The sequence below is a fragment of the Salmo trutta genome, chromosome 38 (genome assembly GCF_901001165.1).
Source record: "Salmo trutta chromosome 38, fSalTru1.1, whole genome shotgun sequence".
Classification (NCBI taxonomy): domain Eukaryota; kingdom Metazoa; phylum Chordata; class Actinopteri; order Salmoniformes; family Salmonidae; genus Salmo; species Salmo trutta.
In genome coordinates, this window is record NC_042994.1 from 22,312,881 (window position 1) to 22,334,645 (window position 21,765).

Genomic DNA, 21,765 nt, shown 5'->3' on the forward strand with positions numbered 1-21,765 from the left:
TTTACTGTTCACTTTTTATTGTTTATTTCACTTTTGTTTATCCATTTAACTTGTTTTGGCAATGTAAACATATATTTCCCATTCCAATAAAGCCCCTTGCAATGAATTGAATTGAGAAACAGAGAGAAAGAGACAGCAAGAGAGAAAGAGAGAGAAAGAGAGAGAGAAAGAAAGAGAGAGAAAGAGAGAGGAGTGGGGTGTCAGAAGGAGGATCTTCATTTAAGGCAGACAGAGGACTTCAGAAACACCCTGCTGTCAAATGAGTAGCTGACAGACAAGCTGTTGTGGACCTGTGCTAGCTGATAGTATAGCAAAGTAACTTCAACAGTGTAGTAACTTTAATAGTAAAGTAACTTTAACAGTATAGTCACTTTAATAGTAAAGTAACTTTAACAGTATAGTAACTGAGGAGTAACTGTCCAGAATGAAGATACTCCATGTTGTCTCATGCTGCCTCCTCTTAGGTGAGTCTTTTACCTGGGTTTGTGCAGGGAAGTCAGATTTGTAGAGGATTGAAGTTAGATTTGTGCAGAGTTCAAGTAAGATTTATGCAGGGTTAAAGTAAGATTTGAGCAGGGTTAAAGTTAGATTTGAGCAGGGTTAAAGTAAGATTTGTGCAGAGTTCAAGTAAGATTTTAGCAGGGTTAAAGTTAGATTTCCGCAGGGTTAAAGTTAGACTTGAGCAGTGTTAAAGTAAGATTTTAGCAGGGTTAAAGTAAGATTTTAGCAGTGTTAAAGTAAGATTTTAGCAGGGTTAAAGTAAGATTTAGTCAGGGTTAAAGTAAGATTTTAGCAGTGTTAAAGTAAGATTAATGAATGAAGTTCTAATATGTAACTAGATTCTAATATGTAATTAGATTCTAATATGTAATTCTATGCTCTGTATTCTGAAGAGAAGAGGTCGTCTGATGGTTTTGACCCAAAAGTGTTATCGTTACCAGAGCTGGGGTCCAATTGAATAGAATTCAATTAAATTCATTAAAATAATCACAATTCAATTTCTCAATGATGACCGTCATTTTCCATGTGGACTTTTCAATCCATGAATGGAATTTCACTTTACTTCCTGAATTGACTGAGTTGAAACATATAGTTCATTAGAATAACTGTAACCTCATCCCCAGGCTCAATAGAGAGAGAGAGATGACTGGTGGTGGAGATTGTAGTAGATTTATTCATCAGTACTGATAACATTCTGTAGGGGACGATGTGGAGGTCGTTCTATTGGTTTACTGAGATCTCAGTAGCTTGTCTGTTATGTGATGACATCATTCATTAAGGGGAGTTGGGTTGTAGAGGAGGGATGTTTCTTCTGTTCACAAACTCATCTGTTGAGTTGATAATTTACAAAGACTGTATTTGGATTAATTAAATGTCAGAAAAAGTTATAAAATATATTGATGTATACTTTAACTATAATGTCATCATCTCAACAATGTGTTCCTCCTCTGCTGAAACAAACATGGTAACTTTAGAACAGAGAAGTTGACAGTTTTAACACTTAGTCACCACAGCTAGCTGAGTTCTCTTGTGGTTTAGAAGTCTAACCTCCGGCTGGATTGAACCAGTTTCACTCTGCAGCACATAGACCTGCAGACACTGAGGTCACTACAGAGAAATGAGGATGTGTAGGATAATGCCCAGCCCTTCACGACCACCATCACTATAACAATCTCTCTGACATGCTTTGGCAATGTAAACATATGTTTCCCATGCCAATAAAGCCCTTTGAATTTAATTTCATTCAGAGAGAGAGAGAAAAAGATAGACAGACAGATTGATAGAGAGGGAGACAGAGAGACACAGAGACAGAGAGACACAGAGACACAGAGACAGAGAGCCAGTGAAGAACAAACACCATTGTAAATACAACCCATATTTATGTTTATTTATTTAACTTTAGCAATTTGCACATCGTTACAACACCGTATATAGACATAATTGAACATTTGAAATGTCTTTTTTATTTTGGAACTTGTTTGAGTGCAATATTTACTGTTCACTTTTTATTGTTTATTTCACTTTTGTTTATCCATTTAACTTGTTTTGGCAATGTAAACATATGTTTCCATTCCAATAAAGCCCCTTGCAATGAATTGAATTGAGAAACAGAGAGAAAGAGACAGCAAGAGAGAAAGAGAGAGAAAGAGACAGCAAGAGAGAAACAGAGAGAAAGAGACAGCAAGAGAGAAAGAGAGAGAAAGAGACAGCAAGAGAGAAAGAGAGAGAAAGAGAGAGAGAAAGAAAGAGAGAGAAAGAGAGAGGAGTGGGGTGTCAGAAGGAGGATCTTCATTTAAGGCAGACAGAGCACTTCAGAAACACCCTGCTGTCAAAAGCTAGCCAAGGCTAGCTTTTTCAAGCAGAAATTTGCTTCCTGCAACACAAACTCAAAAAAGTTCTGGGACACTGTAAAGTCCTTGGAGAAAAAGAGCACCTCCTCCCAGCTGCCCACTGCACTGAGGACAGGAAACTCTTTCACCACCGATAAATGCACTATAATTGAGAATTTCAATAAGCATTTTTCTACGGCTGGCCATGCTTTCCACCTGGCTACCGCACTGCACCCCCCACAGCAACTCGCCCAAGCCTTCCCCATTTCTCCTTCTCCCAAATCCAGTCGGCTGATGTTCTGAAAGAGCTGCAAAATCTGGACCCCTACAAATCAGCCGGGCTAGACAATCTGGACCCTTTCTTTCTAAAATGATCTGCCGAAATTGTTGCAACCCCTATTACTAACCTGTTCAACCTCTCTTTCGTGTTGTCTGAGATTCCCAAAGATTGGAAAGCAGCTGCGGTCATCCCCTCTTCAAAGGGGGGGACACTCTTGACCCAAACTGCTACAGACCTATATCTATCCTACCCTGGCTCTCTAAAGTCTTTGAAAGCCAAGTCAACAAACAGATTACCGACCATTTCGAATCCCACCGCACCTTCTCCGCTAGGCAATCTGGTTTCAGAGCTGGTCGTGGGTGCACCTCAGCCACGCTCAAGGTCCTAAACGATATCTTAACCGCCATCGATAAGAAACAATACTGTGCAGCCGTATTCATTGACCTGGCCAAGGCTTTTGACTCTGTCAATCACCACATCCTCATCGGCAGACTCAACAGCCTAGGTTTTTCAAATGATTGCCTCGCCTGGTTCACCAACTACTTCTCTGATAGAGTTCAGTGTGTCAAATCGGAGGGCCTGTAGTTCGTTCCAGTCATTGGCAGCAGAGAACTGGAAGGAGTGGCGGCCGAAGGAGGAACGAACAAAATGGAGGTATTTGGACATAAATATGGAGTATTTCGAACAAAAAGAACATTTCCTGTGGAAGTAGGAATCCTGGGAGTGCATTCTGACGAAGATCAGCAAAGGTAAGAGAATATTTATAATACTAATTCTGAGTTTAGTTGACCCGAGAACTTGGCGGGTATCTGTATAGCTTGCTTTGATGGTTGAGCTATGTACTCAGAATATTGAAAAATGTGCTTTCTTCGTAAAGCTATTTTAAAATCTGACACAGCGGTTACATTAAGGAAAAGTATATCTATAATTCTTTCAATAACTGTTGTAAATTTTATCAACGTTAATGGTGAGTATTTTTTTTAATTGATGTGCACATTCACCGGGGGTTTTGGTGGGAATACATTTTCTGAACATCACGCGCCAATGTAAAATGTTTTTTTTGGATATAAATATGAACTTTATCAAGCAAAACATACATGTATTGTGTAACATGAAGTCCTATGAGTGCCATCTGATGAAGATCATCAAAGGTTAGTGAATATTTTAGCTGTATTTTTGGTTTTTGTGATGCATATCCTTGCTTGGAAAATGGCTGTGTGGTTTTTCTTGTGAAGTTTATGTCCTAACATAATCTAATTTTATGCTTTCGCCGTAAAGCCTTTTTGAAATCGGACAATGTGGTTAGATTAAAGTTAGATTCATGCAGGGTTAAAGTTAGATTTGAGCAGGGTTAAAGTTAGATTTGAGCAGGGTTAAAGTTAGATTTGAGCAGGGTTAAAGTTAGATTTGAGCAGGGTTAAAGTTAGATTTGAGCAGGGTTAAAGTTAGATTTGAGCAGGGTTAAAGTTAGATTTAAGCAGGGTTAAAGTTAGATTTGAGCAGGGTTAAAGTTAGATTTTAGCAGGGTTAAAGTATATCTCACAGGTCATCAGTTGTGACTGTACTGTGTGTTTCTGTTTGACAGCTCTGTGTGTTGTGGAGTCAGCTGTCATTAATGTGAAGGATGTGGTAGGAGGACAAGTCAAAATCACCTGTTCTTATTCATGGGCAGAGAACAATGAAAAATATTTCTGCAAAAGAGAATGTTACCATAGAGATCGTCTTGTTCAAACTAAGGGCAACAAGCATTATCTTGAGAAAGAGAGATACACCATAGAAGACTTAAGGAAGGGAGTCTTCTATGTGACCATCAAGAACCTGAGGAAGTCAGACTCAGGGACCTACTGGTGTGGAGTGAGGAGATTTGGCCCAGACACATACCAAGAGGTGCATCTCACAGTTACAGATGGTGAGTGAACCTTTAATCACATTTGTCTTGACAAATTCAGATGTTAATGTTTGTTACAGGCTTCATGACTTCATTAGAGAAAAGCTAAATGTTGACAGTATTTGTAGCTGCCTGTTCTTTTGTTTTACATACAGCTCCTCCTAAACCATCAACTATCACCTTCAGACCTCATTTCAACACAACCCTCCCAAACCTCTCTGCAACATTATCTAACATCTCTACAATGCTCCCAAACCTCTCTGCAACATTATCTAACATCTCCACAACCCTCCCAAACCTCTCTGCAACATTATCTAACATCTCTACAAACCTCCCAAACCTCTCTGCAACATTATCTAACATCTCTACAACGTTTCTGGCATCTGGAGAAATCAGTGGTCCTCCTTCATCTAGAGCAGGTATGATGAATCTCTCATCTCAGACATTACTACTAATATGTTGTGATATGATGAATCTCTCATCTCAGACATTACTACTAATATGTTGTGATATGATGAATCTCTCATCTCTGACATTACTACTAATATGTTGTGATATGATGAATCTCTCATCTCAGACATTACTACTAATATATTGTAATATGATGAATCTCTCATCTCAGACATTACAGCTAATGTGTTGTGATATGAAATGCTGTTATGCTGGAGAAAATCAATGGTAACTGTTCATGCTTTGGAAAAATCTCTCTCTCTATCTAGATGGTCCTCCCTCAGACTACTCTCCTGGTGCAGAACAGAGTCAGACTGCTGGTAAGTTTCATGTCTACTGATTTCAGTGGTGGCAGAAGTCTCAGAAGTGAAGATCTAGCTAACAGCTCATTTACATTTGTCCCAGGGAAGATTTGAGGCCATGTAGATCTCTCTCAGAAGCCCACAGGAAGTGATGCAACATTTGAGGTTTTGTAGAGAGCTGCTGCTGACACCAGGTCCTCTGTTGCTATGGTTACTCTGATCAGTTACTCACAGTCTCTTCCTTTACAACACCTTGATTATGTATCTTCTCTGTCTGTCTGTCTGTCTGTCTGTCTGTCTGTCTGTCTGTCTGTCTGTCTGTCTGTCTGTCTGTCTGTCTGTCTGTCTGTCTGTCTGTCTGTCTGTTACCTAACAGACCCTACCAACCAACTGACTGATTAAACAACTGACCAACCTTTCAATCTACCTTACTTTACCTTATTGACCGACCTATCCTCCAATCTACCTTACTTTACCTTATTGACTGACCTATCCTCCAATCTACCAACCAACCCACCAGAGGACCCTGGTAACGATCCATCAGTATGATATCTTTAGACTGTAAAGCATTGGGATCAGTTATTCTGGTCATTACTGGAAAAGCTGGAAGATTGGGGAAAGTCACTGAAATGTTTAAACCCTCATAAAGTCTCTCCTCCTGTCTGTGGTCAGGTCTGATGGTATCTATGATATATACAGTACTCTGTAAAGTCTCTCCTCCTGTCTGTGGTCAGGTCTGATGGTATCTATGATATATACAGTACTCTGTAAAGTCTCTCCTCCTGTCTGTGGTCAGGTCTGATGGTGTCTATGATATATACAGTACTCTGTAAAGTCTCTCCTCCTGTCTGTGGTCAGGTCTGATGGTATCTATAATATATACAGTACTCTGTAAAGTCTCTCCTCCTGTCTGTGGTCAGGTCTGATGGTATCTATGATATATACAGTACTCTGTAAAGTCTCTCCTCCTGTCTGTGGTCAGGTCTGATGGTATCTATGATATATACAGTACTCTGTAAAGTCTCTCCTCCTGTCTGTGGTCAGGTCTGATGGTGTCTATGATATATACAGTACTCTGTAAAGTCTCTCCTCCTGTCTGTGGTCAGGTCTGATGGTATCTATGATATATACAGTACTCTGTAAAGTCTCTCTTCCTGTCTGTGGTCAGGTCTGATGGTATCTATGATATATACAGTACTCTGTAAAGTCTCTCCTCCTGTCTGTGGTCAGGTCTGATGGTATCTATGATATATACAGTACTCTGTAAAGTCTCTCCTCCTGTCTGTGGTCAGGTCTGATGGTATCTATGATATATACAGTACTCTGTAAAGTCTCTCCTCCTGTCTGTGGTCAGGTCTGACGGTATCTATGATATATACAGTACTCTGTAAAGTCTCTCCTCCTGTCTGTGGTCAGGTCTGATGGTATCTATGATATATACAGTACTCTGTAAAGTCTCTCCTCCTGTCTGTGGTCAGGTCTGATGGTATCTATGATATATACAGTACTCTGTAAAGTCTCTCCTCCTGTCTGTGGTCAGGTCTGATGGTGTGGACCAGTGCTGGTCTGGTAGTCATGGTGACAGTGTTAGGACTGGTCCTGCTCCTGTTCTACAGACAGAGGAGAGGAACCAGGAGAACACCACCACCACCACCACCACTAGTCTCCTCCAACACACAACCTGACCCTACTGGAGAGGTGAGAGATACAAGGAGATGTGTGTGTGTGTGTGTGTGTGTGTGTGTGTGTGTGTGTGTGTGTGTGTGTGTGTGTGTGTGTGTGTGTGTGTGTGTGTGTATCCATAATAAAGTGTAATGTAGAGGTGATAGACAGGGAGGTGGTAAACTAAACATTAAGGGTTGAGTATGTGAGTCTACAGCCTCTAGTGGGTTTCTACTGTAGTCTGTTATCATTCTGTAGCTTGTTGTCATTACATGAAGAAAAACAGTGTTAAACAACACATGTTGATGGTTGAGGGCCTCCACTTCTTTTCATATCTGAACATGTATTTATTGTCATTGGTTCTGTTTGCAGGTTGACTGTGTGTATGAGGAGATCAGAGAGGCAGACAGACAGACAGACACACTCCCTGTGGTCATCTCTTCAGTCAACTCACCTACCAACTCTACAGCCTACCCTGCTGGCCATGCTATCGGTGTCCCACACTGTGACATCTATGCTAACGCTAGCTGCCACAAAGATGATATAAATGCAAGCTATTCTACTGCAGATCACCCAGCTTCTCTCTTCTACTCCAGCGTGGATCTACCCAAAGATTCGAGAGTCTCTTCAAGTCCTCCAACAGCCAGTGGAACCCAGGATGATTCCATCTATTCTACAGCCCAGCTACCCAAAGATACTGTGGAATCTACAAGATACCCTGCTGTAGACCGCTCCAAAGACACCCCAGAAGACGCCATCTACTCTACAGCCCAGCTACCCAAAATAATGTAGTACTATAGAATCTATACAAGGGATGCGTCCAAAGTGGCACCCTATTACCCATATGGACTCTGGTCAAAGGCAGTGCTTCATAGCGAACAAGGTGACATCTGGGATGAAGGGAAGCTCCCTGTAGAGAAGTGAAGGGTTGTCACCACAGAGCCGCCATCTTGGAACGACATTAAAAAAAACAATCCCTTCATGTTTCAAATCCTCCTTGACATATTGTATTAAAACAGCTCATGTGGTTTTACTGTATATAATTTGTGTTTTGTCATATAATTTTGTCTTCATTTTGTCTGTTATCATAATGAAGACAGTAATGCCATAATAGTCAGTTGTACTTTTGAGATTTACATATCTATTGTATGTGTACATAAATTATGCCTTTTACAGCTTTTCATTAAAACTCATCAAAATGTTTAAAACAGTGCGAATGTGTAGTATTCGTGTGTTTTTTAGTGTGTGTTTGTGTCTGGACATAAAGAGGAAGAGTGTCGACTAGAACCACCTGAGATACACACACACCCTGAAAAGCCACAGAGAGAGCAGACTCAGTAGCATCTTCCACCAGACCAGAGCGGCGTCCGGCTGCTAGGGTGTAGTGCAATTCCTATGGCTTCCACAGGGTGTCAGCAGTCTATGTTCAAGGTTTCAGGCTTGTAACTTACAAAACAAATAAGAAATATCAGTTTTAGTACAGGGACACAGTCCTGGAAAACATGAAGTAGCCCTATTTTGAGATGTGAGGTATCACAATCTCTTTCAATAATGGCAGGAATGGAGGAGGTCTTTATTCCAGTGAGATTGCTAAGGCGAACACCGACATGTTTAGTTTTGCCCAACCTAGATCGAGGCACAGACACGGTCTCATCGGGGATAGCTGAGCTGACTACACTGACTGTGCTAGTGGCAGACTCCACTAAGCTGGCAGGCTGGCTAACAGCCTGCTGCCTGGCCTGCACCTTATCTCACCCTAGGGGAGTTAGAGCCCTGTCTATGTTCGTAGATAAGATGAGAGGTCCGGAGCGAGCAGTCGCACTTCGCTTCGCTCCACAGGTAATATTACACTTCTTTACATTACAACGGTTTGGTTTGTTTGATCTGAGCAATTTTTCTTAGCTATCAAAGATAATTGTGTAGTTTAGAGTAATTAGAGTAATTACCGAGGCTAGCTATTTTTTCGTCCTCCTAACGTAGTCAACACTGCTAGCTGCTAGCTGCTAGCTAGTCAACATTGCTAGCTAGCCAACCGTTACCGACTAGCAGCGCTGTAGATACTAATACATTACAACGGAACGATTTGACTAGTGCAGTGTTAGCTAGCTAGCTACATAGCTGTCTTTGTCATAGCTTGATAATTGTGTAGTTTAGTAATTATCGAGGTTAGCTAGGTTAGCTAGCCAGCTATTTCCGTCCCCCGCGACGCCATTGCTCCATACCTAGCCAACTATTACCGACGAGCAGCATTGTAGAAACTAAATACATTACAAAGGAACGTCTTGATTAGTGTTATGTTATGTTAGCTAGCTACAAAGTTGCTGTTGTATAATAGCCAACCTCTACCGACTAGCAGCACTGTAGAAACTATTACATTACAACGGAACGACTTGATTAGTGTAGTGTTGTGTTAGTTAGCTAGCATTTTAGTCATTTTAGTCAATAAGATTTTCGCAACGTAAGCTTAACTTTCTGAACATTCGAGACGTGTAGTCCACTTGTCATTCCAATCTCCTTTGCATTAGCGTAGCCTCTTCTGTAGCTTGTCAACTATGTGTCTGTCTATCCCTGTTCTCTCCCCTCTGCACAGGCCATACAAACGCTTCACACCGCGTGGCCGCTGCCACTCTAACCTGGTGGTCCCAGCGCGCACGACCCACGTGGAGTTCCAGGTCTCCGGCAGCCTTTGGAACTGCCGGTCTGCGGCCAACAAGGCTGAGATCATCTCAGCCTATGCTACCCTCCAGTCCCTAGACTTCCTGGCACTGACGGAAACATGGATTACCACAGAAAACACTGCTACTCCTACTGCTCTCTCCTCGTCTGCCTACGTGTTTTCGCATACCCCTAGAGCATCGAGCCAGCGGGGTGGTGGCACTGGAATCCTCATCTCTCCCAAGTGGACATTCTCTCTTTCTCCCCTGACCCATCTGTCTATCTCCTCATTTGAATTCCATGCTGTCACAGTTACCAGCCCTTTCAAGCTTAACGTCCTTATCATTTATCGCCCTCCAGGTTCCCTTGGAGAGTTCATCAATGAGCTTGATGCCTTGATAAATTCCTTCCCTGAGGATGGCTCACCTCTCACAGTTCTGGGTGACTTTAACCTCCCCACGTCTACCTTTGACTCATTCCTCTCTGCCTCCTTCTTTCCACTCCTCTCCTCTTTTGACCTCACCCTCTCACCTTCCCCCCCTACTCACAAGGCAGGCAATACGCTTGACCTCATCTTTACTAGATGCTGTTCTTCCACTAATCTCATTGCAACTCCCCTCCAAGTCTCCGACCACTACCTTGTATCCTTTTCCCTCTCGCTCTCATCCAACACTTCTCACTCTGCCCCTACTCGGATGGTATTGCGCCGTCCCAACCTTCGCTCTCTCTCTCCCGCTACTCTCTCCTCTTCCATCCTATCATCTCTTCCCTCTGCTCAAACCTTCTCCAACCTATCTCCTGATTCTGCCTCCTCAACCCTCCTCTCCTCCCTTTCTGCATCCTTTGATTTTCTCTGTCCCCTATCCTCCAGGCCGGCTCGGTCCTCCACTCCTGCGCCGTGGCTCGACGACTCACTGCGAGCTCACAGAACAGGGCTCCGGGCAGCCGAGTGGAAATGGAGGAAAACTCGCCTCCCTGCGGACCTGGCATCCTTTCACGCCCTCCTCTCTACATTTTCCTCTTCTGTCTCTGCTGCTAAAGCCACTTTCTACCACTCTAAATTCCAAGCATCTGCCTCTAACCCTAGGAAGCTCTTTGCTACCTTCTCCTCCCTCCTGAATCCTCCTCCCCCTCCCCCCTCCTCTCTCTCTGCGGATGACTTCGTCAACCATTTTGAAAAGAAGGCTGATGACATCCGATCCTCGTTTGCTAAGCCAAATGACACCGCTGGTCCTGCTCACACTGCCCTACCCTGTGCTTTGACCTCTTTCTCCCCTCTCTCTCCAGATGAAATCTCGCGTCTCGTGACGGCCGGCCGCCCAACAACCTGCCCACTCGACCCTATCCCCTCCTCTCTTCTCCAGACCATTTCCGGAGACCTTCTCCCCTACCTCACCTCGCTCATCAACTCATCCTTGACCGCTGGCTACGTCCCTTCCGTCTTCAAGAGAGCGAGAGTTGCACCCCTTCTGAAAAAACCTACACTCGATCCCTCCGATATCAACAACTACAGACCAGTATCCCTTCTTTCTTTTCTCTCCAAAACTCTTGAACGTGCCGTCCTTGGCCAGCTCTCCTGCTATCTCTCTCAGAATGACCTTCTTGATCCTAATCAGTCAGGTTTCAAGACTGGGCATTCAACTGAGACTGCTCTTCTCTGTGTCACGGAGGCTCTCCGCACTGCCAAAGCTAACTCTCTCTCCTCTGCTCTCATCCTTCTAGACCTATCTGCTGCCTTTGATACTGTGAACCATCAGATCCTCCTCTCCACCCTCTCCGAGCTGGGCATCTCCGGCGCGGCCCACGCTTGGATTGCGTCCTACCTGACAGGTCGCTCCTACCAGGTGGCGTGGCGAGAATCTGTCTCCGCACCACGTGCTCTCACCACTGGTGCTCTCACCACTGTTGTCCCCCAGGGCTCTGTTCTAGGCCCTCTCCTATTCTCACTATACACCAAGTCACTTGGCTTGGTCATATCCTCACATGGTCTCTCCTATCATTGCTATGCAGACGACACACAATTCATCTTCTCCTTTCCCCCTTCTGATAACCAGGTGGCGAATCGCATCTCTGCATGTCTTGCAGACATATCAGTGTGGATGACGGCTCACCACCTCAAGCTGAACCTCGGCAAGATGGAGCTGCTCTTCCTCCCGGGGAAGGACTGCCCGTTCCATGATCTCACCATCACGGTTGACAACTCCCTTGTGTCCTCCTCCCAGAGTGCTAAGAACCTTGGCGTGATCCTGGACAACACCCTGTCGTTCTCCACTAACATCAAGGCGGTGACCCGATCCTGTAGGTTCATGCTCTACAACATTCGCAGAGTACGACCCTGCCTCACACAGGAAGCGGCGCAGGTCCTAGTCCAGGCACTTGTCATCTCCCGTCTGGATTACTGCAACTCGCTGTTGGCTGGGCTCCCTGCCTGTGCCATTAAACCCCTACAACTCATCCAGAACGCCGCAGCCCGTCTGGTGTTCAACCTTCCCAAGTTCTCTCACGTCACCCCGCTCCTCCGCTCTCTCCACTGGCTTCCAGTTGAAGCTCGCATCCGCTACAAGTCCATGGTGCTTGCCTACGGAGCTGTGAGGGGAACGGCACTTCCGTACCTTCAGGCTCTGATCAGGCCCTACACCCAAACAAGGGCACTGCGTTCATCCACATCTGGTCTGCTGGCCCCCCTCCCTCTGAGGAAGCACAGTTCCCGCTCAGCCCAGTCCAAACTGTTCGCTGCTCTGGCACCCCAATGGTGGAACAAGCTCCCTCACGACGCCAGGACAGCGGAGTCAATCACCACCTTCCGGAGACACCTGAAACCCAACCTCTTTAAGGAATACCTGGGATAGGATAAAGTAATCCTTCTAACCCCCCCCCCCCCATAAAATATTTAGATGCACTATTGTAAAGTGGTTGTTCCACTGGATATCATAAGGTGAATGCACCAATTTGTAAGTCGCTCTGGATAAGAGCGTCTGCTAAATGACTTAAATGTAAATGTAAATGTAATGTCCCGGGAACAGGGCAAAGTAAACAGCTCCTGCAACGCTGGAAACGTTTAATAGCGGCCTCCATTTGAGGACGCCGAGCCAGCTATGCTAGCCGGGCTTTCACGTCTCTCCCCCTATACGGAAGCTGGCAGGATCCCGGGACAGATTGCAGCTCTCACAGCAATTAAGCCCAACAGAGACTGCAGGATTCAAAATAAAATTAAACCAAGGTCTTCAGTTCAGGTTTCAGCGATCAACAGGTTTCACTTTCGGATTTCGACAGCATTCAACAACAAACATGCGTCGCGCTCTGAGGACGTGCAGCTAGTGATAGACAACATACTCAGTGTAGGGTGTAGTGAAGGTACTAAATAAAACCTTATGTCAAACTTTATAAATGGTGTGTAAACGTAGGGTGACATAACCATTCCCACTGTTGGCTGACATAACCTTTCCACCAGTAGGGTGACATAACAATTGCAAATGTAGGGTGACAAAACCATTCCCACAGTATTTTGACATAACCATTCCCACTGTAGGGTGACATAACAATTCCCACTGTAGGGTGACATAACCATTCCCATAGTAGGGTGACATAACCATTCCCACTGTAGGGTGAAATAACCATTCCCAGAGTAGGGTGACAGAACCATTCCCACTGTAGGGTGACATTACCATTCCCACAGTAGGGTGACATAACCATTCCCACTGTAATGTCACATAACCATTCCCACTGTAGGGTGACGTAATAATTCACACTGTTGTGTGACATAACCATTCCCACTGTAGGGTGACAAAACCATTCCCACTGTAGGGTGACATAACCGTTCCCACAGTAGGGTGACATAACCATTCCCACTGTAAGGTGACATAACCATTCCCACTAAAAGGGGACATAACCATTCCCACAGTAGGGTGACATAACCATTCCCAATATAGGGTGATATAACAATTCCCACTGTTGGGTGAAATAATCATTCCCACAGTAGGGGAACATAACCATTCCCACTGTAAGGTGGCATAACCATTCCCACCGTAAGGTGACATAACCATTCTCACAGTAGGGTGACATAACCATTCCCAATATAGGGTGACATAACAATTCCCAATGTTGGGTGACATAAACATTCCCATTGTAAGGTGGCATAACCATTCCCACTGTAAGGTGGCATAACCATTCCCACCGTAAGGTGACATAACCATTCCCACAGTAGGGTGACATAACCATTCCCAATATAGGGTGACATAACAATTCCCAATGTTGGGTTACATAACCATTCTCACTGTTGGGTGACATAACCATTCCCATTGTTGGGTGACATAACCATTCCCACTGTAAGGTGGCATAACCATTCCCACCGTAAGGTGACATAACCATTCTCACAGTAGGGTGACATCCATTCCCAATATTGGGTGGCATAACAATTCCCACTGTTGGGTGACATAACCATTCTCACTGTTGGGTGACATAACCATTCCCATTGTTGGGTGACATAACCATTCCCACCGTAGAGCGACATAACCATTCCCACTGTTGGGTGACATAACCATTCCCACAGTAGGGTGACATAACCATTCCCACAGTAAGGTGACATAACCTTTCCCACTGTAAGGTGACATAACCTTTCCCACTGTAGGGTGACATAACCATTCCCAATATAGGGTGACATAACAATTCCCACTGTTGAGTGACATAAACATTCTCACAGTAGGGTGACATAACCATTCTCACAGTAGGGTGACATAACCATTCCCACTATAGGGTGACATAACAATTCCCACTGTAGAGTGACATAACCGTTTCCACTATAGAGCGACATAACCATTGTGAATTGCCAAATGTGTCATAATGCACTATATATGTTTATACAAAATTTATAGAGTATGACACATAGTTTATAGATAATTTGTGAAGCATTTATGTGGTGCTTATGAAGCCTTTATGTCTAGCCTTTATGAATTGTACTAAATTTAAAACGGGACCGTTAATCCTAACCCTGTCTAATAGAGGTTCAGGATATTGTTGAGCCTGTGTTTTAATCCTAACCCTGTCTAATAGAGGTCCAGGAAATTGTTGAGCCTGTGTTTTAATCCTAACCCTGTCTAATAGAGGTCTAGTATAATGTTGAGCCTGTGTTTTAATCCTAACCCTGTCTAATAGAGGTCCAGGATATTGTTGAGACTGTGTTTTAATTCTAACCCTGTCTATAAGAGATCTAGGATATTGTTGAGCCTGTGTTTTAATCCTAACCCTGTCTAATAGAGGTCCAGGATATTGTTGAGCCTGTGTTTTAATCCTAAACCTGTCTATTAGAGGTCTAGGATATTGTTGAGCCTGTTTTTTAATCCTAACCCTGTCTAATAGAGGTCCAGGATATTGTTGAGCCTGTGTTTTAATCCTAAACCTGTCTATTAGAGGTCTAGGATATTGTTGAGCCTATGTTTTAATCCTAACCATGTCTAATAGAGGTCTAGGATATTGTTGAGCCTGTGTTTTAATCCTAACCCTGTCTAATAGAGGTCCAGGATATTGTTGAGCCTGTGTTTTAATTCTAACCCTGTCTATAAGAGATCTAGGATATTGTTGAGCCTGTGTTTTAATCCTAACCCTGTCTAATAGAGGTCCAGGATATTGTTGAGCCTGTGTTTTAATCCTAAACCTGTCTATTAGAGGTCTAGGATATTGTTGAGCCTATGTTTTAATTCTAACCCTGTCTATAAGAGGTCTAGGATAATGTTGAGCCCGTGTTTTAATCCTAACCCTGTCTAATAGAGGTCCAGGACAATGTTGAGCCTGTGTTTTAATCCTAACCCTGTCTATTAGAGGTCCAGGATAATGTTGAGCCTGTGTTTTAATCCTAACCCTGTCTAATAGAGGTTCAGGATAATGTTGAGCCTGTGTTTTAATCCTAACCCTGTCTAATAGAGGTCTAGGATACTGTTGAGCCTTTGTTTTAATCCTAACCCTGTCTAATAGAGGTCTAGGATATTGTTGAGCCTGTGTTTTAATCCTAACCCTGTCTAATAGAGGTCTAGGATATTGTTGAGTCTGTGTTTTAATCCTAACCCTGTCTAATAGAGGTCTAGGATATTGTTGAGTCTGTGTGAGTCTGTTTATCAAATCAGGTGAGGGGTTTTTCTCGTAACAGAGAACTGTGCTTGTTTCTCTTCTCAGGACTGTTCCGTCTTGACTTTCTCACTTACTGGGAAACTGTGTGTGTGTGTGTGTGTGTGTGTGTGTGTGTGTGTGTGTGTGTGTGTGTGTGTGTGTGTGTGTGTGTGTGTGTGTGTGTGAGAGAGAGAGAGAAACAGAGAGAGAGAGTGTGTGTGTGAGGGAGAGTGTGTGTGTGTGTGTGTGTGTGTGTGTGTGTGTGTGTGTGTGTGTGTGTGTGTGTGTGTGTGTGTGTGAGAGAAACAGAGAGAGAGAGTGTGTGTGTGAGGGAGAGTGTGTGTGTGTGTGTGAATGTGTGTTTAGAGTGCAGTAATTCACCTTTCACTGTTTCCCTTTAGTTACTGTCTCTACAGACCTCGAGAGCCCTCCCCAGAACAGATAAAACAACCATACACAACACTATGAGTTAAATACACGTGTGTGTGTGTGTGTGTGTGTGTGTGTGTGTGTGTGTGTGTGTGTGTGTGTGTGTGTGTGTGTGTGTGTGTGTGTGTGTGTGTGTGTGTGTGTGTGTGTGTGTGTGTGTGTGTGTGTGTGTGTGTGTGTGTGTGTGTGTGACTAGTGTGTTAGTGTGTGTTCTCCAGTTGTGCTAGTGTATATCGGGACAGGTCTTGGGATGGTGGTGTGTGTGTGTTACTAGTGTGTTCTCCAGTTGTGCTAGTGTATTTCGGGACAGGTCTTGGGATGGTGGTGTGTGTGTTACTAGTGTGTTAGTGTGTGTTCTCCAGGTGTGCTGGTGTATTTCGGGACAGGTCTTGGGATGGTGGTGTGTGTGTGTTACTAGTGTGTTACTGTGTGTTCTCCAGGTGTGCTGGTGTATATCGGGACAGGTCTGGGGATGGTGGTGTGTGTGTGTTACTAGTATGTTAGTGTGTGTTCTCCAGGTGTGCTGGTGTATATCGGGACAGGTCTTGGGATGGTGGGGTGTGTGTTACTAGTGTGTTACTGTGTGTTCTCCAGGTGTGCTGGTGTATATCGGGACAGGTCTGGGGATGGTGGTGTGTGTGTGTTACTAGTGTGTTAGTGTGTGTTCTCCAGGTGTGCTGGTGTATATCGGGACAGGTCTGGGGATGGTGGTGTGTGTGTGTTACTAGTGTGTTAGAGTGTGTTCTCCAGGTGTGCTGGTGTATATCGGGACAGGTCTTGGGATGGTGGTGTGTGTGTTACTAGTGTGTTAGAGTGTGTTCTCCAGGTGTGCTGGTGTATATCGGGACAGGTCTGGGGATGGTGGTGTGTGTGTGTTACTAGTGTGTTACTGTGTGTTCTCCAGGTGTGCTGGTGTATATCGGGACAGGTCTGGGGATGGTGGTGTGTGTGTTACTAGTGTGTTAGTGTGTGTTCTCCAGGTGTGCTGGTGTATATTGGGACAGTTCTGGGGATGGTGGTGTGTGTGTGTTACTAGTGTGTTAGTGTGTGTTCTCCAGGTGTGCTGGTGTATATCGGGACAGGTCTGGGGATGGTGGTGTGTGTGTGTTACTAGTGTGTTACTGTGTGTTCTCCAGGTGTGCTGGTGTATATCGGGACAGGTCTGGGGATGGTGGTGTGTGTGTGTTACTAGTGTGTTACTGTGTGTTCTCCAGGTGTGCTGGTGTATATCGGGACAGGTCTGGGGATGGTGGTGTGTGTGTTACTAGTGTGTTAGTGTGTGTTCTCCAGGTGTGCTGGTGTATATCGGGACAGTTCTGGGGATGGTGGTGTGTGTGTGTTACTAGTGTGTTAGTGTGTGTTCTCCAGGTGTGCTGGTGTATATCGGGACAGGTCTGGGGATGGTGGTGTGTGTGTTACTAGTGTGTTAGTGTGTGTTCTCCAGGTGTGCTGGTGTATATCGGGACAGGTCTGGGGATGGTGGTGTGTGTGTGTTACTAGTGTGTTACTGTGTGTTCTCCAGGTGTGCTGGTGTATATCGGGACAGGTCTGGGGATGGTGGTGTGTGTGTTACTAGTGTGTTACTGTGTGTTCTCCAGGTGTGCTGGTGTATATCGGGACAGGTCTGGGGATGGTGGTGTGTGTGTTACTAGTGTGTTACTGTGTGTTCTCCAGGTGTGCTGGTGTATATCGGGACAGGTCTGGGGATGGTGGTGTGTGTGTGTTACTAGTGTGTTAGTGTGTGTTCTCCAGGTGTGCTGGTGTATATCGGGACAGTTCTGGGGATGGTGGTGTGTGTGTGTTACTAGTGTGTTAGTGTGTGTTCTCCAGGTGTGCTGGTGTATATCGGGACAGGTCTGGGGATGGTGGTGTGTGTGTTACTAGTGTGTTACTGTGTGTTCTCCAGGTGTACTGGTGTATATCGGGACAGTTCTGGGGATGGTGGTGTGTGTGTGTTACTAGTGTGTTAGTGTGTGTTCTCCAGGTGTGCTGGTGTATATCGGGACAGTTCTGGGGATGGTGGTGTGTGTGTGTTACTAGTGTGTTACTGTGTGTTCTCCAGGTGTACTGGTGTATATCGGGACAGGTCTGGGGATGGTGGTGTGTGTGTTGGTTCTCGTTCTCCTCATATTCATCAGAAGGAACAGAACAAAGATAACAACTGGTGAGACACATGTTGTTTTACTATCCTTGTGGGGACCAAACCATTGATTCCCATTCAAAATCCTATTTTCCCTAACATCTAACCCTGAATCTAACCCTTAACCTAACGTCTAAACCTAACCCCTAACCCTAATTGTCACACTAACCCTAATTCTAAAACTAACTATAAACTTAACCCATGAGCCTAAAATAACCTTTTTCCTATTGGGGACCTGTAAAATGTTCCCACTTGTCCGAATTGTCCTTAGTAAAACCAAATACACACACAGACACACACACACAGGATTACCTATATATTACATGTCCTCTTTACAATCCTCAGAATCTTCTAAGTACAAAAGGACTGTCTTCAACCCAATCTACTCTACCCCAACCAATCATAACCTAGATAAAGCCTGTTACAAGAACAAATCCTTTTCCATATGACCTACCGCAACATTGGTCCGGCTACAAAGGTTCCAGACCCTGTGACCTATGCTACTGTCAACTTCCCTAGAGATCCAGCCTGTCTCCACTATACAACTGTCAACTTCCCCAGAGATCCAGCCTGTCTACACTATGCTACTGTCAACTTCTCCAGAGATCCACCCTGTCTCCACTATGCTACTGTCAACTTCACCAGAGATCCATCCTGTCTCCACTATGCTACTGTCAACTTCCCCAGAGATCCAGCCTGTCTCCACTATGCTACTGTCAACTTCCCTAGAGATCCAGCCTGTCTCCGCTATGCTACTGTCAACTTCCCCCCAGACTCTGTTATTAAACACTCCAGTGTTAGTAACCCCCCCAGACTCTGTTATATACTCCAGTGTTAGTAACCCCCCAGACTCTGTTATACACTCCAGTGTTAGTAACCCCCCAGGCTCTGTTATATACTCCAGTGTTAGTAACCCCCCCAGACTCTGTTATACACTCCAGTGTTAGTAACCCCCCCAGACTCTGTTATATACTCCAGTGTTAGTAACCCCCCCAGACTCTGTTATATACTCCAGTGTTAGTAACCCCCCAGACTCTGTTATATACTCCAGTGTTAGTAACCCCCCCAGACTCTGTTATACACTCCAGTGTTAGTAACCCCCCCCCAGACTCTGTTATACACTCCAGTGTTAGTAACCCCCCCAGACTCTGTTATACACTCCAGTGTTAGTAACCCCCCAGACTCTGTTATATACTCCAGTGTTAGTAACCCCCCCAGACTCTGTTATATACTCCAGTGTTAGTAACCCCCCAGACTCTGTTATATACTCCAGTGTTAGTAACCCCCCAGACTCTGTTATATACTCCAGTGTTAGTAACCCCCCCAGACTCTGTTATATACTCCAGTGTTAGTAACCCCCCAGACTCTGTTATATACTCCAGTGTTAGTAACCCCCCAGACTCTGTTATACACTCCAGTGTTAGTAACCCCCCCAGACTCTGTTATATACTCCAGTGTTAGTAACCCCCCAGACTCTGTTATATACTCCAGTGTTAGTAACCCCCAGACTCTGTTATATACTCCAGTGTTAGTAACCCCCCCAGACTCTGTTATATACTCCAGTGTTAGTAACCCCCCAGACTCTGTTATATACTCCAGTGTTAGTAACCCCCCAGACTCTGTTATATACTCCAGTGTTAGTAACCCCCCCAGACTCTGTTATATACTCCAGTGTTAGTAACCCCCCAGACTCTGTTATATACTCCAGTGTTAGTAACCCCCCCAGACTCTGTTATACACTCCAGTGTTAGTAACCCCCCAGACTCTGTTATATACTCCAGTGTTAGTAACCCCCCCAGACTCTGTTATATACTCCAGTGTTAGTAACCCCCCCAGACTCTGTTATATACTCCAGTGTTAGTAACCCCCCAGACACAGATAATTCAGAGCCATTCAGTGACTAGCTACACTACAAACATAATTGAACCAGGTTCCCATAAAGCAATTGTAATGACAGTCCACCACAACATACCCAAGAGTTTCCTGATTAGCAAGTGTGTGTGTGTGTGTGTGTGTGTGCGCGTGTGCGGTATTTATTTGATAATGCCCGAGAAGCCGGTGTTTGGAGGATATATTGGCATGGGTTCTGTCAGGCTCGAAGATATATTGGCACGGGTGTTGTTAGGGGTGAGGATATATTGGCACGGGTGTTGTTAGGGGTGAGGATATATTGGCACGGGTGTTGTTAGGCCCGAGGATATATTGGCACTACTGTAGTTAGGCCCGAGGATATATTGGCACGGGTGTTGTTAGGTCCGAGGATATATTGGCACGGGCGTTGTTAGGCCCGAGGATATATTGGCACTACTGTTGTCAGGCCCGAGGATATATTGGCACTGGTGTTGTTAGGCCCGAGGATATATTGGCACTACTGTAGTTAGGCCCGAGGATATATTGGCACTACTGTAGTTAGGCCCGAGGATATATTCCCATGGGTGCTGTCAGGCCCGAGGACATATTGGCACGGGTGTTGTTAGTTTTCGAGGGCATTATCAGTTTTATACAACGGGTTGCCAAAATATTCAAATAATGGTTTACATATTTTCATTAAAAACTTTATTTTGATGAATTTGTTAATACTATAATAAATATTCATCATGAGCAATCAACACGCTGCGCTTTGGTCCCCTCTCTACGACAGCTGTTACACTTGTGAAAAAGACACAGGCTGGAATGAGGTTTTAACCAATCAGCTTTAAGGAGTATACCCACCCATTGTATAATTTAATAAAAACTTAATCAAGTGTCCATATTCATGTATATTTATTCAAACAAAATACCCAAATATAAATGTGTGTGTCTAAAAAACACACACACACACTCTCTGACATGAAAGAAAACCCCAGATATCAACATACAGTAGAGAAAGAGGAACTGACGATTACAATCCAGAGAGAGAGAGAGAGCGAGAACAAGAGAGAGAGACTGGACTAAACAGCTACCAGAACTCTTAAACATGGTTAGAGTTGTGTTCATAGCTACTAGGAGGGACTGGGAGAGAGCCTGAGTATCTGGGACTAGACTGGTAGTGACTGGTAGAGAGCCTGAGTATCTGGGACTAGACTGGTAGTGACTGGTAGAGAGTCTGAGTATCTGGGACTAGACTAGTAGTGACTAGTAGAGAGTCTGAGTATCTGGGACTAGACTGGTAGTGACTGGTAGAGAGTCTGAGTATCTGGGACTAGACTGGTAGTGACTGGTAGAGAGTCTGAATATCTGGGACTAGACTGGTAGTGACTGGGAGAGAGACTGAGTGTCTGGGACTAGACTGGTAGTGACTGGTAGAGAGTCTGAGTATCTGGGACTAGACTGGTAGTGACTGGTAGAGAGTCTGAGTGTCTGAGACTAGACTGGTAGTGACTGGTAGAGAGTCTGAGTATCTGGGACTAGACTGGTAGTGACTGGGAGAGAGTCTGAATATCTGGGACTAGACTGGTAGTGACTGGGAGAGAGTCTGAGTATCTGGGACTAGACTGGTAGTGACTGGTAGAGATTCTGAGTATCTGGGACTATACTGGTAGTGACTTGGA

General features: G+C 44.5%; 1 protein-coding gene across 2 annotated transcripts; it reads left to right on the forward strand.

Moving 5' to 3' along the window:
* Window positions 1-204: 204 nt before the first annotated feature.
* Window positions 205-8,126, forward strand: LOC115177867 (CMRF35-like molecule 1). 2 transcript variants are annotated; one of them, XM_029738864.1, is made up of 7 exons: window positions 205-464; window positions 4,196-4,519; window positions 4,654-4,692; window positions 4,819-4,917; window positions 5,218-5,268; window positions 6,791-6,948; window positions 7,285-8,126. In XM_029738864.1, exons 1-7 carry the CDS (start codon window positions 425-427, stop codon window positions 7,702-7,704), a joined length of 1,131 nt encoding a protein of 376 aa, XP_029594724.1. In that variant the 5' UTR covers window positions 205-424; the 3' UTR covers window positions 7,705-8,126. The 2 variants fall into 2 exon arrangements, with proteins under 2 accessions (XP_029594724.1, XP_029594723.1); XM_029738863.1 differs by having other exon boundaries at window positions 4,654-4,917.
* Window positions 8,127-21,765: the final 13,639 nt, after the last annotated feature.

Bases quoted from the DNA above. Each gene is read 5' to 3' on its own strand.
- LOC115177867 (XM_029738863.1), top strand. From the start codon at position 425: ATGAAGATACTCCATGTTGTCTCATGCTGCCTCCTCTTAG. The intron at 5,269-6,790 runs GTAAGTTTCATG...GTCTGTGGTCAG, and splicing joins AGAACAGAGTCAGACTGCTG to GTCTGATGGTGTGGACCAGT. The intron at 6,949-7,284 runs GTGAGAGATACA...TTCTGTTTGCAG, and splicing joins AACCTGACCCTACTGGAGAG to GTTGACTGTGTGTATGAGGA.